Below are 18,930 nucleotides of genomic sequence, written 5' to 3' on the forward strand. Positions count from 1 at the left end.
AGTCGCTCAGTCGTGTCCGACTCTTAGCCACCCCATGGACTGCAGCCCACCAGGCTCCTCCGTCCATGGAATTTTCCAGGCAAGAGTACTGGAGTGGGGTGCTGTTGCCCTCTCCATATTTAGCATGCTGCTGCTGCTGCTAAGTCGCTTCAGTTGTGTCCGACTCTGTGCGACCCCATAGACAGCAGCCCACCAGGCTCCCCCGTCCCTGGGATTCTCCAGGCAATAACACTGGAGTAGGTTGCCATTTCCTTCTACATTTTTAGCATATGTAGCTACAAATGGAAATGGAAGATTGATGGTTGGATAAATGGGAACTTTAAAAGTTCACACAGTTTAGGAACTGCATGCTAATGTAGAATAGAGAAGACAAAGGAAAAGAGACCCAGGAGGGTTGAATTTTTTTCCCCACCTGCCCTTCCAGCTCTGCCCCTAAGCCAGAGCAAATACAGCTTTTTGTCTGCCATACAAGTAACTTTGCTTTAAATTGATTAGTGCATTTACAGGTTTAAGTCTAGCAGTTTATTTGACCACCTATTAATCACTCTGTTAATCACTCAGGAATTTTATTAATCACTTTAGGAATCTTATAAAGATAGATTTCCTGTGTTTAAAAACTATATCTTCTAAGGGCAAGGATGCCTGTGAGAAGCACATCAAACACAACAGCAGACATGGTCCAGAGCCTGCAAGTCTAACTCAGTTTTCCCTCTTCTCTGATCTCCAAACATCTTTTCCTAAAATAAACATGATTTATCCTTGTCCAGATTCTGTTCAGCTTGAAGCTATTTATAAAAAGCATATAGCATAGAGGCACAGTTCTTGAGTTACTAGCCTATTGTGTTCTCCCTTTGCCTGGCCAAGAAGTAAAGCCATTCTTTCCTTCTCCATCATAAAAAGCATATAGAGTAAATAGTATGGCTTTATTTCTTTTCTCTTCCATGTCCTCAGCTGCCTATTTGGCTGATATCACCTTGAAGAAAACAGAAGGTGTTTCAGGAGAAATGTTCTAAAAAGATTTCTAACATCAAAGGAAGAAAAAAGATCTTTGAAAGTCAGAATTGTTTTCTCTGTGTAGAACACCAGCCTTCCAAGCTTATTTTTCATATGTATGATGTAAAAGATAGTATAAATAAATTTTGTTATTTATATGACTTAGTCATAAGACTGGATGCTTCTATTTTTACCATATTATGAACTTGAAAATTACAGAACTTAGAAACAAGAAAGATAAAAAAAATAAAGTAAGATAAAAAAAATAAAGTATAACTCCTTGAATACTACCTGACTTTTGTTTAAAAATGAATTCTCCTGTGGTTTGTTTTTTTTTTTTTTTTCAGCAAAATCATGTTTGTTTTGCAAATTGGGAGCACATCACAGACAGACAGCTGCAACAGTGACCTGAGTGGCCCCCACGCCGTGGACAAGGCCGTGCTGCTGCAGTACAGTGTCAACAATGGGATCACCTGGCATGTCATCGCACAGCACCAGCCAAAGGACTTCACCCAAGCTCAGAGGGTGTCCTATAACGTCCCCCTGTAAGTGCCCAGAAAGGAAAATCAACAGTGTGTGATGAAGTTATTTGAACAAACACCACAAAGTCAGTGGTGGCAGAACCAAGACTAACTAATCCAGATATCCAAAGTTGTGTTACTGTTTCCTGTTGGGACAACTGACAAAACTTGGAGCCAGGAATAAGAGCAAGAGGGAACAGAGAAAAACAATTAAATACCAAGGTGCTTTGTGCATACTTCCCTCCCAGTAATGTGTTTCTAGTCCTTTAGAAGACAACATTTTAAATCTCCTGCTGGGTACACTGATTTGAGAATTTGCTGAGGATAGGTAGGTTTGTCAGTTTTGCCTGGCATGGTACCCTAGTGTCTAGCATCTAACCCATCACACAGAAGGTACATCCATTTGTTGACTGAAGATGCAGCTCTTCCAGGTCCTAGTGGAACTAGGGGAAGAAATGAGAGAAATGTAGAAGGATTGCAAATCCTTGAGTAGCCAATAAAATGTGTTGCTGCTTAGAAGAATACTGTGACCTAAGCAAATCTAAATTCCATACCCAAAGTTCTGTTGATTTAGAGTAGCCTATTGTATTTACCAGAAAGTTCTCTCTTTTCTAGTGTTTGACCTGTCTTCTTATCTGCAACCTAGGGAGGCACGGATGAAAGGAGTTTTATTGCGCTGGTGGCAGCCACGGCACAATGGAACAGGTCATGATCAATGGGCTTTGGACCATGTGGAGGTCGTGCTGTGAGTATCTGATATATAACATCTCATATCCATTTCAGAAAGGTTTGAAATTCCTTTTATATGGCATGCTCCTTAATTCAGTAAGAATTGTTCCTGATGAGAAACCCCTACAGGATCACTTTGGCTTCCACTCTTCCACAACTGCAAACTATAGCTCTAGTCAACAAGTGATATTACAAGGCCCCGAGTATAACTTAATGTACCTTAGAAAACTTCAGTAAGTAACAGTTTATATAACAGTTTGACAATATTAATTCAATGAGATCAAACGGAAGTCTCCAGGTAAATGGGATCAGTGCCTTCATGAAGTCTGGGTTGCCTTATAAAATGGAATGACATCCTGAAAAGAAAAAGGATCTGTGCTGGTAGATGTGCAGAGAATCACTAGTTCATGTGCCTGATTACAAACACCTGTCCAAGCCACAGATGCCCGGGGCATTCTTCCATTTAGTGACATGGTCAAAACCAGAACAAAGAATTTGGTTTCAGATTCCTCGTGATTTTAATCCTAGCACCTAAGAAGTCAAGGGTGCCCCCTCCATGGTTTCTCCCATAGAATAAGGTTGTCAGCACTCTCAACTAGCTGGGTTGACTGTTCCACAGAGAGATGACTTGCTTTTTCTCTAACAATCTAGTTCCTGTAGAACTGGAATGCTTATGTCTCGGCGGGTTCGGACTGATGGCTCCAAGTGGTTGGCAAGGAGAGGCGAATCTTCTCGGTAGATAGGTTCAAATGTTCATTCTGTTTACCAAATAGAAAATGAAATCAGCCCTTTGGCTGATTTCAGTCATTTTGAAAGCAAATTTAAATGATTAATTGGTAGGAAACCTACCAGATTTGTTTTCTTTCAATCATAGCCATGAGCTGAATTTTTCAGTCTTGAGTTAGTCCTTGTCCTAGTTTCCACTGAGGCACCTGCTTGCATGGCATCCATATCAACCCCCAGATCCAAGAGCAACCCAGTCCCTACACAAGCTCCCACTGCGCTCTGCTGCTTTGGACCACTTGCTGGGCTCTGCCTCCATATGAGAAGGTTGATGTTTATAGTAATAGTCCAGACTCAGTTGACTCCGTATAATGAGGCTGATGTTTCACTTAGATTTTGATCTCCTCAGACTGCATTATGCCAGGAGACTAGACTAAGCTGGGCTCTAAAATGAATGATTTTTGGTAAGGTCAGAGAGAGCAAGATATCCAGACAAACCAAAAACCAACCCTACATCCATTCTTCCCTGGCTACTTTCCTTTCAAAGGAGCGCTTCTCAATCTGATTGAACATGAGATACACTTAAGAGCTTTTGGAAGCATCAATATGTGTCCCCGTGCCCATACCCATCCCTATGGATGGTGTGATTTAAACTGATATGCAGTGAGACTTGAGCATCAGTCTTTTTTAAAAGCACCTCAGTTCATTCTAATAAACTGCTTGAGAATCAGATTTAGAATTAGTAACTACTTTTTGTCTTTCAAGTCTCTCTCCCAGACAGTTTACATTAATGGAGCTTCCTATCCCTGACAAAGCATTTCCAACTTTTATGAAAAGTTCAAAATTTGACAGTCCTCAATAGAAGGCAGGGTGCTAATACTGACCTTGGGTGGATATAACAAATCTTACATGTCATGTGTTTGAATAGATATTTCTTCTCCTCCCACCCAGCCGAGCAATTGCAGTTATCCATTTTGGATTTCAAAGGCTTATCATCACCACAGTTCCTTCCCACAGACTAAAATTAAAGAGTAGGTGGGTCAGAAGTACAAATATACTCCCTGGTATGAAATAACCCCTTCACAACTCGGGAGTCAAATTGGAGGTGACCTGCTGCCTCAAAGGTTCACATCATACAGTTCCCAAGGGAACCTTCTGGTATACCTGGCATTGGTATTAATTTTTATAAGCAGCTGCCAGCTTCATGATATTCTCGTGATATTATTACAAGAATCAACCTAGTGTTTCTGGTATTTTCTGGAGCAATAATCTACATTTGTAAAGACTTTACTTTTATTCCGTCTCCAGAATTTTAGTACTTTGAAGAATTTATCACTTACCAGCCACCTGTCTGCTCTTACTCTGTATGATTTTCTCAGAGTCTCAGAAGACTAAAACATTCTGAATGAGAAAAGGTCATTGCCTCACATGCAGAGTATTACATGACTTGAGTTTTATTCAGAGTCTTCTTTTCAGTGAATGATTTTAAATTATAACTTTATACATGTAACCATAAAATTTTACATATTGATAAACATATGTATACATTATTATATGTTAAAATTTGTTAAAACTAAAGGAGTTACTTTGTTTTCCTTCTTTTTTGGAAGGAAGAAATATTTCATAAAGTTGAGTTTAATCAATAAGTTGTTTTAAAAATACCAAAGAAATTATCTTTTTAGAACTATATTTTTGATTTTTTGCTTTTGTATTAGGATTTAATATGTCCATGCCACTGTATTGTTTTAAACTATGTCTTTTCAGAAGAGTCACAAAAAATTTTAAGGCATTTCTAGTCAGTATGCCTTCCATAGCTCTACATAATTTTTTTTAATTCATTCATTTAATGAGCTTAAAATTAAAGTTCCAGATGATTCAGAAAAATAAAATAATTTTTCCAAGTGTCTTTCAAGCAGATAAAACACAAAGAAACCAGCCAAGGTTCATGTCACAGTTCACAAATATTACTAATTATATCTTTGCTGCAGCAGATGTATTTTTAGAAATAGGTGAAATATTCCCATAAAGCCCTATTAAATTCAAAATCTCATCCTAATTAATTATACTTTTGTATAATAACAGTTATATAAACTAAGATTGTTGGTTTTCTAAGTGTGGCAGGAACAGGAGGCTGAGGTGCATACCTAAAGAGATACAAGCCCTACCTAATTGAACACTGCAAATAGGGCAACTGATAGGTTTTTGCAACCAATGGTTGGAGGTATATATTTTTAGAATATATTTTCTTTTCTGAGTAAAGATTGGCCCTAATATAGCTTTATTACCATAGTTTAGCTCTTTTGCATGTGCACTAAGGACACATGCTAAAAACTCCGAGAAAGAAAACCCGTGGTCACGCATGGTATCTTGAGTCTAACCTCAGTACTGCCCGTATTAGTGAGAAGATACATGAGTTTGATGAGAAAAAAAAAATGGAGCACTTTTGAAAATATTTCAAGGTTTAGGAGTGCATCCTAAATGAACAAGATACAGAACATATTTTTAATTTAATAGTTTAATTCTAAAATACTCCATCCAGAAGGATTTGAGTTTCATAAATATGGATATACAGAATAAGCCCCACACCATAAAGATAAAAACCACCGTTTTGGCATTTAACAAGCGAAGTCACTTATGCCTTATGCTTGTTTGAGAGTGTAATCTCCCCACTCTGATGATTTTTTCAATAAAACCTGTACATGAAAAGCACTTCGTGATGATTAGCCCTGGCTAATCTGCCACAGAACAGATGAACCAAATTGACAGATCACTTTTTCCCAGCCTCACTAGCTTACAAAAAGTCCTCATCTGTAAAGTCTGAGTGATGCAGCGTAACACAGTCATTGACAATCAAGTGTCAGAAACCTAATTTCTCTGAATTCATTGGCTAGTGTAGAATATTTGTTTTTCCGTAAATGTTTGTGAATACATTTGGGCAGATCCCTCACAAGATCCATGCTGGTGGGGTCTTCTTAGGATAAAAGAGAATCCTTTTTTTTAACCTTTGTTGCCTGGGCACTCATCCTTCTATCCTAAGAATCTCCCTCACCCAACTATGCATTTCATTCACACATCACATTTCCTGTGTATGTGTCTTAAGTCACAACCTGTCATGTGTATGATGAAGCGGGCTGATTTTTGCATGTGTACCTTGAAAGCAAATTGCTCAGTAAAGAGTCAGCCTTTGTGAATTCAGTTACCAAAAAAGTGAATTATCACCACATTTGCTGAGAATTGAAAACCAATATGTTGCTAACTATGGTCTTAAAAGCATTTATCAGATTTTAATAATATGAGTTCCATCATGGCCATTCCCTCATGCTATTCATTATCAAGATACTGTCATATTTTTGGCACAAATGATTTATGGAGAATAACGTATTACATTTGTTGCAAAGCATATTTATCCTTCCTTAAATTTGATTGTGTTATTTGATATACAGGACTTACTATTTCTAAAAGCCCATTCCTTAATATATTCAGGAATAAGTATCTTCTAAAATGTAAATAATTGAAAAATCAAATAATAACATTTATGGTAGTTATTAAACTATTACTTTCATATTTATGCTTTATATGCAACATTTATGCCAAATGTAGTACTGTAGCTACATGTACTTTGACACATATGGTTATGAGCAAATATTGCATGTTGCATTACATAGAAAAGTTAAATATATGTATATACTAGGTATAGAAGAATAAGGAATAACTTCTTTAATTTTTATTTTCAAAAGAGATGAAAAATCGTATATTGCGTCTAAACCTGATCAGACTTTTATGAGTAATCACAGTGCTGCATGTGTTGAAAGGCATTTTTTAACTTGTGTTATATTTCATTATTTGCTGTCATTGGTTTTCTACTAGAGTAAGGTAAGTCCTCTTACTAATTCTGGGGAACTGTTTACTAAGTTTCATTGTTATTACCTATGTTAACTGAGAAATTTTGTGGAAGACCTTTGCAATTGAAAAAAAAAACTGTGAAAGCAAAGTTATATGTAATATTGAGAAATACTGAAACACTTGAAACCTGTATCATGTAAACTCGGTGTTCAGTCAAATTGTAATAAATCTCTGATGTATACAAACAGCATAGACCAGAGTGCCAATCAGCATGCCTTCATTGGACTGCTTGACTCTGTGCCTGGGATTTTCCTAGGCGTTCTCGAAATATGAACAGTTTATAAGTTTGTTATGAGAGGAAAATGTAAATAGAAATGTGTGCACAAGAGCTATGGGCTCTGATTAAATGCGGTGTCTTTCAAAAGATCTCTTGTGCTAGAGATGATTGAGAATGCCTGGACTTCTCAAATCTATTCTGTTAATAAATGAACCAGCAAAAGGGAGTGGATTTATTCATAATATTTGTGAGTTCTAGATCCTATCCTTAGGATCTAGAAAAGGATTGGCCTTTTAGAATACGTATCTACATTTGCTCTCTAATAGGGATACTTTTGGAGAAGGCAATGGCAACCCACTCCAGTACTCTTGCCCGGAAAATCCCATGGGCGGAGGAGCATGGTAGGCTGCAGTCCATGAGGTCACTAAGAGTTGAACATGACTGAGAGACTTCACTTTCACTTTTCACTTTCATGCATTGGAGAAGGAAATGGCAACCCACTCCAGTGTTCTCGCCTGGAGAATCCCTGGGACGGCAGAGCCTAGTGGGCTGCCGTCTATGGGGTCGCACAGAGTCAGACACGACTGAAGCGACTTAGCAGGGATACTTTAAAACTTAGGAAAGAAAGTATACTTAGGTAAGACTGGTATCCTTAGGTAAGACTTAGGTATCCTTAGGTAAGACTTCTTTAACATATGTTTACATTTGGAGATACTTTAAGCCTAGGTAAGAAGGTAAAATGGTTATCGTTTGTTAAACATCTGCATATTCTGCTAGAAGTTTCATTTCCCCAAAGTACACAACATCAGATACTATTCTTATCCCCATTCAGTAGGGAAAAGAAAAATGAAGTACTCTACATTTGTGAGATATGTGAGCCCATATTTACGTATATCCCTCCTGAAAATGCAAGGCCTTCAAAGTAAAATGTACAGCATCTTCTATGCAGGGCAGTTTAATTGATTAGTTTCAGTGGCAGTTTCCCATCTTACAATCATCAGTATTTCTCTGAAAAATAATGGCAGTCACTGGATTCTTATTTTTGCATTGATATAAAGCATTACTTATTATATCATAAGTTTTGATGAAAAATTAATTACTTAACAGTACAAATAACTAAATTTCTATGTGCTCACATTACTTTTATCAAGTCTCCACCTTCCCTATTTCCTTTAGAATCAACAACAAATCACTTAATTTTTTATAATGATAAATAACTTAAGATAGTGGCTCCAGTGAAGAATACGAGGTGAACATAGTCACTAGTTCTTGAAAAAACTTGCAATATCCATATTTCCTATGAGGGAAGCATATTATTATTCCATATGCTATTTAAAGTCCCTAAACTCCCGCAGCAATAATGGAAATTTAAGTTAGCATTTCCAAGAAGTCATTGATCACTCTCGCTTCTTTCAATGGCTTCCTCAAAATAGAAATTTTTAAATGGACCTAGTTCTATTCAGTCAAGCAAATTGATAAGTCAAGAACCATAGTTGATATGCCTTGGAATGAATATTACCTGCTTTCATTGGAATTGTAATAAAATACTTTCTCATATTAATATTATTGCAGTGAAGAAATAAATCCTTAAAATTCCATCACACCTATAATTATTTTGGTTACTAGTTTAACTATACCTCTATATTGGAGAAGGAAATGGCAACCCACTCCATTATTCTTGCCAGGAGAATCCCCATGGACAGAGGAGCCTGGCAGGCTACAGTCCATGGGGCTGTAAGAGTCGGACATGACTTAAGCGACTAAACCACCACATACATCTATATGTATCAAAACCAAAAATAGGCTCCCAGATCTGCTCCACAAAAAAAAAAAAAAAAGACATAATAAGCATGACATCTTTAAACTGGTTTAAAAATGTCCAGTCCCATAAATTAGATATTCTAGAAGCCACTAGTGTTTAGTAACCATGTGAGTTTATTAATGGTCCTTGAAGCAGGGAGCACTTTGGTATAGCTTCCCCTGATGCTTGATTTTCAAAAGCTTATGAACTGGAAAAAATCTGTTTTTGTTAGATTCCATCCTGTCACCAGAGATACTTAGTTTTATGTAACAAAATGTTTCCAGTGTGCTTTGAAAATGTGGCCATTTCTAATGTGACTACAAAACATTAGCCATATATAACAAACATCTATTGCAAATGCTGAATGCACATCAATATTTGCAGGGATCTAAAGATATGTTACAGATGTATAAATTTATTCAAAATTAAAGGATATCCAATGAATCAAAATGCCTCCTAAAGTAAATATAAGCTCCCAAGCTGGATCTATTATCAAGGTACTAAAGATCTACAACCTGTTAATATTTATTTTTTCACTCATAAAAAATGAAGCAGGCTTCCCTGGTGGATCAGCTGTAAAGAATCCATTTGCAATGCAGGAGACATTGCAGACTTGGATCCCTGAGTCGGAAAGATCTGGAGAAGGGAATGGCAACTCACTCTAGTATTCTTGCCTGGGAAATCCCATAGATAGAAGAGCCTGGAGGGTTATACAGTCCATGAGGTCACAGAGTTGGACACGAGTTAGCAACTAAACAACAAACAATATAAAAATGTAGAATTTAAATCAGTCCATAATAAGTAGTTATGTGGAGAAGTTGCTTTGAAGCCACACATGCACATCAACTTTTGTTCAAATGAAATGTTCCTGTGTTCCCATATATTGAGGTCACTTTCCCATCAATCTGGGTTGCATTGAGATAACTGAATATCCTAAGTGTTCTGAGTTTATCTTTTTTTTATGTAAGATATTTTAACTATTTTAAATTTTCTTTGAGTACCTTATATTTTAAATGTGTTTACAACAGAATAATTTTCATTGCTTTAACTTTGCAATTATTCCTTATAGTTAAAGAGTAATGATTTACAACAGGAATCCAATCAGTAAGTCACCAAAAGTTCAACAAACATGCCATGACCACTCAGGGTCAGGCAGGAGGCTCAGGGCTATGGTATGGGGTGGAGGGGAGTGGGGCACAGCTGCTACACCCAGAGAAGTTTAGTCAAAGGGAGCCAAGATATGAACATGAGTCATCTCCATGCAAAGCAGAAAAGGAACAGTATGAGGATTCAATGTAGGGGTGGAAACCTACTGGCAGGGGTGAGCAATAAGAAAAAAAAAAATGTAATACTTGAAAAATAAGTAGAAATTTAGGAAGCTGGGTTGAAGATTATCCAATAAGGCAGGTGGAAGGGACTCAAGGTGAGTTTAAATAGAGATGTCTGTAAAGTATAATAAATGAAAGGACTTGAAAAAGAGTAAAATGAAATGTGTGGAGGACTTAAAATAGCTGGCAAAGTTGACTTAGATAAAAGGATTAGGAATCCTTTTTAACAAGATTAAATCAATGTTTGATGGACTTCCCTGGTAGCTCAGATGGTAAAGCGTCTGCCTACAATGAAGGAGACCTGGGTTTGATCCCTGGGTCGGGAAGATCCCCTGGAGAAGGAAATGGCAACCCACTCCAGTACTCTTGCCTGGAAAATCCCATGGACGGAGGAGCCTGGTAGGCTACAGTCCATGGGGTCGCAAAGAGTCGGACAGGACTGAGTGACTTTTTTTTCTTTCTTTGCACATTACACAAATTTCTTTGCAATTAAACATTCGGTGATACTTTCTTGGTATTTATGGTTTCTCTTCAGTGGTGTTTCTTTCATAAGCAAAAAGGATGAGGAGGCTAGCTTAGGGGACCACTGTCATATAATAGCTCAGGGAAATTCAGGGAAAGAGCACACATGAAGTGTCCTAGGATGCTGGCAGGAAGACAGCTAGTTCCAGGCTAATCTTCTGTGACTTAAAGAGGTGAGAGGATTCTTTCTCCTGAAACTTGATTAGTTCAATACATTAGGTCATTGTTCTTTTTTTATAACTAGACTTTACATAGGCAGCAAGTAGTACTTCTCACCACTAATAAATAATATATACATTCATTTCCTCCTCCAACTGTGACATTAAACTGCTCAACTTGATTGATACATAGAATATTAACACATCAAGGGAATGGGGAGGACAGTCAAGCTATCTGAAAACAAAACCTGATTTTTTTTCTCTATATATAATGTCTTCAGAGTATATTTTGTTTCCATTCTATCATTTCTAACATTTTCAGAGGATAGAAATCCAGATTGCAAGTTATTATCATTTTATTTTGTAAACTATAGATCAATGCAATGTCTTTTTATGAAGCTTTAGCACAAATGCTATTGCTTTTTGATTAACTATATCTGATAAAATTCACTTTATTTTTCGAGAGATTTTACTATAAATTTTATTTTCTAATGACATAACATCTAGAAAATCCTCTTTTAAAGGTTTCTGTATATTATAAATGTTAGTATAATATCTAGGTAAAACAATTATTTTACATCTTGCATATTTTACATCCTTGCATATTTTATTTTACATATTTTACATCTGGTCTGTTGAGCAGAAGAATACACTGCTCAGTGCAAAATTACTCTTTCCTTCCTCTGTAACCCAATGCAAATTCATATCATATTTACCTTTATGGTGAAATCACATCACATGACATTATCCTGCTCCATGCACATTTTAGGTGGTGCAGTGGTAAAGAATCCACCTGCAGTGCAGGAGAAACAGGAGACGAGGGTTCGATTCCTGAGTCAGGAAGATCCCCTGGAGGAGGAAATGGCAACCCACTCCAGTATTCCTGCCTAGAAGGGCTACAATTCATGGGGTAGCAAAGAATTGGACATAACTAAGCACACAAGCAAGGAAGAAAAGACTTTAAGACAAGACAGCATTCAAGAGACTGAGTGAATTTGGAAAATACTTAAGAGGCTCACTCTTAAAAAACACATTTTAATGCTATATAGAAACATGTCACTCCAGTCCGTGTGTGAAAGGAGTCTGATTCTTTTCAGTGATCTTATGGATAAGGATCCTACTGAAATTACATTTTCCATATCAGAACTTTAATAGCTATCTCTGCCAGTATCATGCATATTTTTACAGGTTCCCAAAATTCATTTTCAGTATTTTTATCAGCTTGATCTTGAGTATGTATGTATGAATGTGTGTGTTCATACATGAGGGGGATATGTGCACATAGTTTTACATCTAAACATTCACTTACACGTTCTTAGTGTCTTATGATCTTTTTTTCAGTAGGGTGTCTCCTTCATAAGGCCATGTTCATAGAACATGACCCCAGCTGCTTACTGTTTGAGGAAGGCAGCAAAATCTGATATTCTGAGAAAAAAAAAAAATTGCTTCTTCATTTTGCCCCTGAGACTGCAGGAAATAGGAAGATCAAGCTGATTCCGAAAAGAAGTTTGTTTTTCCTTTGTTTTTGTTTCTCAAGCTTTAAATGGCAATGGTTGCTGGAAGAATCAAATTGTCCTTCCTACTTGTTAAAGATGTATGTAAATAAGGTAATAGGTATAGTACACACTTTATCTCAAATTAATTCAAGTCAGCCTTTTCAGAAAGAGTTCAAGAATAAAATTAATAATCCAAAAACAGTTGCAGTCCACTTTTGCAATTAATCAAGAGAATTTACCATTTGTTCTGGTTCAGAGCTCATGAAAAGAAGGGGATTTCTTCAAGGCCAAAGGCAGTGAATGCAGTTGTCAACCTTTAGTTCTTCTGTCCTGGGGTGGTAATGTTAGCATGGCCTATAAACCCTGAGAATTTTCCAAAAAACAGCAGGGTAACTTAGGGCGTAGACTAGATTGTGCTTTCAGTGATGGAACTTACATGCTCTTTCTTTTTTCCCTCCCTGCTTCTATCCTTTCTGATTTTAACAGCACTCGCAAACAAAATTACATGATGAATTTTTCACGACAACATGGGCTCAGGCACTTCTACAACAGAAGACGAAGGTCACTTAGACGATACCCATGAAGAATCAAAAAGTTTATTTTTCCTTCCAATATGTGATGTGTTGTTTCGCATTCTTTTAAATCTCGCACTGCATCTGATATCAGGAAAACTTCTGTGAAGGACTTAGTGATTAACTGAAAGCCCTTCTCAAGACCAAGTGTATACCACTTTCCCACACTGTGAACTAATGACAAGTGACTTATTTCTCATAAGTAAATGTCTTCATGTTGATGTATCTGTGCAAATTGTGATCTGTTGTAATATCAGTTACAGTAGCAGTATTGAAAATAAGAAATAGTTTAACAGAAAAAAAAGTTTAAGCACAAAAGTTTAAGAGATTTTATGTTTAAAATGGCATTTAGTACAGTATTTAACATTCTTGGTCACAAAGCTATTTAAGTGGACTGTATTTCAGCTATGTATCATGTTTTATATGATTAAATTATCATTGTTGGTTCTTTATGTATTCTCTTCTACAATATAACACATTGACACTGTATTTACTTATTACGTTGCAATATTTTTTGCTGCTGAATTTCAGGCTACTTATATTCTATAGAAAATTCATTGAAATACCTACTCATGAAGATAGTTGTAAAGATATTGTATCTCCTTTAATATACCCCTCAAAATGTATGTTGGTTTAGCGTTGTTGTGGATAAGAAAAATGCTTGACCTTGAAATATTTTCTACTTAAAAAAATTGTGGATGAAAACCCTATCTCCCACAAAGGAGTTCCCATTTCCTTGTCTAAAAGATACTTTTAAAGTGTTCTGTGGCTGATGTACTAACAGTAAGTGCCATTTTGTGTCTGTGATAACAGAGTGATTTGTAAAACAGTGGATGTTTTCATTGTGTTCTCTTTGTGGACTGTTTTTCCTGCGGGTCATATTCATACCTTCTGATGAAGTTGTACCAACACCAGCAACGTTAGAATGGCCCTGTAGCCCTGAACTCTCTATTAACGTAACAAAAAGGTTGCACTTTAGGGTGAACCAAGCTAAAAGTCCATGCTTAAATAAAAATTATGTTCAAAAACCATTTGAAGTTCATTTGCTGTTTGTGTCTTTATTTGCTGTTTGTATGTAGGATTTGTAAGTCTGGGCAGGTTTGGAAAGAATAGTGTCAGATATATTTACTGGTTTTTTATTGTTCTGTCATTGATAATAGCCATTATGAAGCCACACTTTTCAGTGTAGCCATTTGGTTTTTCCCTATTATTCTCTCTGCAGTCACACCAAGAAAAGTCAGTAAAGAATTCTGAAAATTATTTAACTCCCGAGAATTTTGTTAGCTGCTGCCATAATGCCTAGCTCATAAGTACTCATGCATTCATTCAGCAAATATCTATTGAGTGCTTATTATGCGACAGTGTTAAGGATTAAAAATGCTGACATTTTCCTTGCTTGTTTTTAACATCTACAAAATAATAAATATGTTAATTTTGTTGTATTTGGTGGTTTTCCAGAGGGTTAAAAATACATATATCTAGGTGAGAAAGCATGGAATGGCAGTAGTATTTCTCATTGAATACGGAAACAATAAGGGATGATCTTGCTGAGAAGTTTAGTAAAATTTTATTCTGAGTCTAGTATCAAATCCATTGTGAATCATTTCCTTGAAGATACAAAGGCCTTTTTTCTACTTAATGTAACATATGACACTTTGTATAATTTGGTGCATATGTGGTCCATATATATTTATAACTATTGTTCTTAATTGTTGATTCTTCTTTGTTCACAAATTGTCAGATGATGGTTCACCGTTTGGTAGTATTTTGTTTCATTTTTTCACTGGTATAAGAGGTTGAATTTCTCCCAAAGCCTTATCTTTGCAAGTAATTTATGTGTGCCATAGACCTATCCCCTAAGATAAGATATTTACAATGCTCTCATCCACATGTCTTACCCTCAGAACAGGATTTGAACTCCCCACCAGTTCATCTAAAAGTTTAATAGCATACGTTGGGACTTATGTCTGTTGATTTATTTAATTTGAAAACATAGTTCAAGTAGGAATTCAAGTAGTGTGGACTCAACTGACTTATCTTGCTGAAGGAAACAAAGTTTAGTAACAGATAAAAATATACATTTTTATGACCAAGTTTCCATGATTTCTACACAGTTGTTATTCACCGCACATTTTAATGTAAACTACACACCGATCTAATCTAAATATAGTCAATATCACTTAAAAAAAATAACATGTATTACTTTTAAAATTCCCCAAACTTTCTTCCTTATGTTCCAAGGTTAAAGAAAGAATTATGGGAGATCACTTAAAACATGTATCCATTCATTTTAATGTTTTCCGGTTGGTATTTTGACAGCAAATTGTATTTTTCAGCCAGTTCCCTGATGCTAGGACATCAAGAATATTGAAAATAAGAAAATACAGTTAATACAAATCTTTGTAGAGAGCAGTTTAATATCAGTAACACCATGTTACAATATCAGTAAAAATTGCATTTGTGTATACAGCATGACCCAGTTACTTCAGGTATTTACATAGTGAAACTCACATATATACACAAAGAAATGTGTATCAGAATGTTCACAACAGCATTATTTGTAATTGCAAATAATTAGAAGCAATCAACTGTACATCAAGAGAATGGATAAATTGTGATTTATTTGCATAATAGAATATTGTGATGAAAATGGATAAACAGTACACCCCTTAATGATAACAACAAAAGTTGCAAAATTATAAATATGATTTAATGCCATTCATCAGATCTTAAAATTTGCTAACAAATACCACATGTTGCATATGAATACATGTATAAATGGCAAAAATATAAAGCCATGTGTGGTAATGGTACATACAAATTCATAACAGCAGTTACCTCAGGTGAGGAAGTAGGATCAGAGTGGGATATGTGAAAGACATTGACTGTGCCTAAAATATTTCTTTAAAAGCCAAAATAAAATATAATACAATGTTAAGGCTTGAATGAGTTATGTGTACAAATGGGCTTGTCATATTTCTGTTCTCAAGTTAGGATCTAAATACTATTGCAAAAAAATAATAGGGAATTCCCTGGCAGTCCAGTGGCTAGGACTTGGAGCTTACACTGCAAGGGGCCTAGGTTCAATCCCTGGTCAGGGAACTAATATCCTGCAAGCTGTAAAATATGGCCAAAAAAAGAGAAAATAATAAATTGGCTTTGTCAGGCAAATTCAATGGGGAAATATATTCTAAGAATAAAGCAGCATGTGCAAAAACCAAAGATGGGAAGCAGCTTGCTGCCTTAGGGGAGTCACAGCTTATTTGAATTTGAGGAGGGGCACCTGGGAAGCAGTGTGAAGAGATGCCAGGGGCCAGTGTTGTTGGCAGCATCAGGAGGGAGGGAAGCAAGCAAGCATTTGCTTAAACTAACAAAATTCAGCTTTTCCCAGGAGGCACTGGGATACTGACTGAGGTGTGGAGAGGGGCTGGAGTAAGTTAAGGAAAGAAGCTGGAAGATTAGAATTAATAGGTAGATTTGGGACAACAGCTGAGGAATAATTTTAAGTTTCTGACAAGAATTTTGCTAAGGATTCACACTTCTCCAGAGAAACTACAAACTGCTTCACATACAAAATACAGTAGTAAATACAAAAAGTAACTATGCATTTATTTATTGTGCAGAAGAAGGGAAAACAAAAAAAAGCTGATAGTGCAAGAATTCCAGTTCAGAGGTGAGACAGTCTTGTCATCATTACTGTATCTTCCATTTAGTCCTTTGGGTGCTTATTATAAATGAATTTTTACATAATTTTTAAAATCCAACATGGATGGAAATGGATGCTGTCTTTATAGATGTGGGAGACCATGCAATGACGGTGGGAAAGCCTGCCTCTCTCCAGTGGCCTCATTACCTTATTGCAGCCTCTGGATCCACTGTCTAGAAACCATGCCAATACAGCAGAGAAAGAGAAGTCTGGAAATGTAATTTTTTATGGAGAGAATACTGGTAGAATAATTTGTGGCATACATATGAATAATAAAAAGGCAGAAACTGTGTGTAAGAAATATTGCCTCAGTAAATCTAAAGACAGTAAACTAACACCAAAATTATTACAGAAATTCCTGAATATTACTATGCATAGAAAACAGACATACTGTGATAAGTGAGGCACTTTTGACCACCTCCACAATTATCTTAACAAAAACTAAACAACTCTCTTAAACATTACAAAAGAAAGTCAATCCTTACTAATTCTAATGTAATTTCTTTCACATTCATATTTTAGGTGATTTGAAGTTAATTATTTGGTCTTCCTCTAAATTTCCTATTTGTAATAAAATATAACTATAAAATATTGGAAACTACATAAATATCCAAACATAGGTGAGTGAGTGAACACAGTGTGGTACACACAATGAAGTATTACATAACTGTTAAAAAGAAGGAATGAAAATCTCTGTGAAGTGATATACAGTGTTTTCCACAGATATTGAGACACGAAAAAAAGCTGAGGAAAAAAGAGCATTTACAGTCACCATTGCTTGAGACAGGAAACTAGAATACATACCTATATCTGCCTAGCTTTGTGATGAAAAACCAGGAAGAATAAGCCAGGAAACCATGAAGTTGTTTACTCCTGGGGGGACTGGGTAGAATGGAACAAAGGAGGGAAGACATTTCTCTGACTACATTTGTATAGCTTTCACTTTGGGGATCAATGTTAATCTTCTACAAATTTAAAAATTAAATCAAGCCACCAAAAGGAAAATAAACTAGAAACTATAGCACTATCTAACTCACAAAGCTGTCCTAATATGAGTTAATACAGGTATGGTACTTAGAACAATTCCAAGCACATGTGCCAAATACTGAGTGATACTCAGTATTACTGTTAACAATTGTCATATTAAGTCACCTGACTTACTTCCAAAATTAGTTTATAATCTACCTGTCTGCAGTGTTACTGCTCAAAATCTGGCCCTCCAATCGGCCCACCAGCCTCACCCAGGAACTTGTTAGAAGTGCCTATCTCAGGCTCCAACCCAGATGGACTCAGTCAGAATCTGCATTTTTAACATCTCCTATGTACATTATAGTTTAAGTACTGGGCTCAAGGACTAACAAGGTAATCTCATAAGATGACAGTGTCAAATGGATGACACCGGAAATGTATGTCACAGGTACCCAATTCCTCCTCAGTATCTCACTGTTAGGATTTATTCAGAGATGATCAAAGTCTGAAGAAAAGTACACACACCGAGCTATCAGTTTAGTTCATCACCGGACTCTCAGGCTAGTGTGGTACCCTTGAAGAGAGTGCCCTCGTGTGGAAGAGAGAGGAATTTCCAGCTCTTCCTCCCGGGCAGCGTCGTGAAGGTGATGCTCGGTCTCTGATGGGATGGTACTACTGGTACTGGTACTACTGGTTTTTCTCCAGGCGCACTTTTCAGCTTTAAAAGATGCCACCAAGTAACTAGCTAATCATACAGTCGCTTTAGAAATGCAAAAAGCAGGGCGGGGCGGGGGGGAGAGTGACTCTAATGAATCAACCATAATCCTTGCTAAGACAAGGCCAAAGGAAAGTTTTTATACCGAAATCATTTCTGCCGTTCCTCTTCTTGGATTGGAGCACTCTGGCCACGGTGCTCTTATTAGGCGTTAAAAGCAAAACAGGCTCTTTCCTTCCCTCCTTCCTCATTTTATCCCTTCCTTCTTTCCATATTCCATTTTCGCTCCATTTACCTTCCTATCTGCTAAACTGCATATCAGGTCGCATTACTTAATAAAAAACAAACACTGATTTGTACATTCTAACTCGAATGCCTGGGAAAGAATCCGTGGCGCATATGTTCAAGTGTTTATCCGGGGCAACTCCTCAAAGCTTAAAAAAAAAAAAAAAAAACCTTAACACTGTCATTCAGTTTTGTCATTGTTCCTGTGTCAACATGATTCTCCATAAGGAGTGTATTTTGAAATATATATTAGCTTATTTTCATTTAAAAAAAAATAGTAACATGTTTCTTA

At 36.5% G+C, this 18,930-nt stretch overlaps 1 protein-coding gene across 1 annotated transcript in view; it reads left to right on the forward strand.

Moving 5' to 3' along the window:
• The window catches only part of RELN (reelin), a gene marked incomplete at its 5' end in the record, with an annotated part of 31,649 nt that extends 17,655 nt beyond the window's left edge, over nt 1-13,994 (forward strand). The window contains 3 exons of the mRNA XM_010848189.1: nt 1,341-1,538; nt 2,161-2,259; nt 12,878-13,994. Coding sequence (XP_010846491.1) covers nt 1,341-1,538; nt 2,161-2,259; nt 12,878-12,974 — 394 coding nt within the window. The remainder of the gene's footprint in view (nt 1-1,340; nt 1,539-2,160; nt 2,260-12,877) is intronic.
• Nucleotides 13,995-18,930: the final 4,936 nt, after the last annotated feature.

This window comes from Bison bison, unplaced genomic scaffold, assembly GCF_000754665.1.
Source record: "Bison bison bison isolate TAMUID 2011002044 unplaced genomic scaffold, Bison_UMD1.0 scf7180017864260, whole genome shotgun sequence".
In the NCBI taxonomy this organism is placed as follows: domain Eukaryota; kingdom Metazoa; phylum Chordata; class Mammalia; order Artiodactyla; family Bovidae; genus Bison; species Bison bison.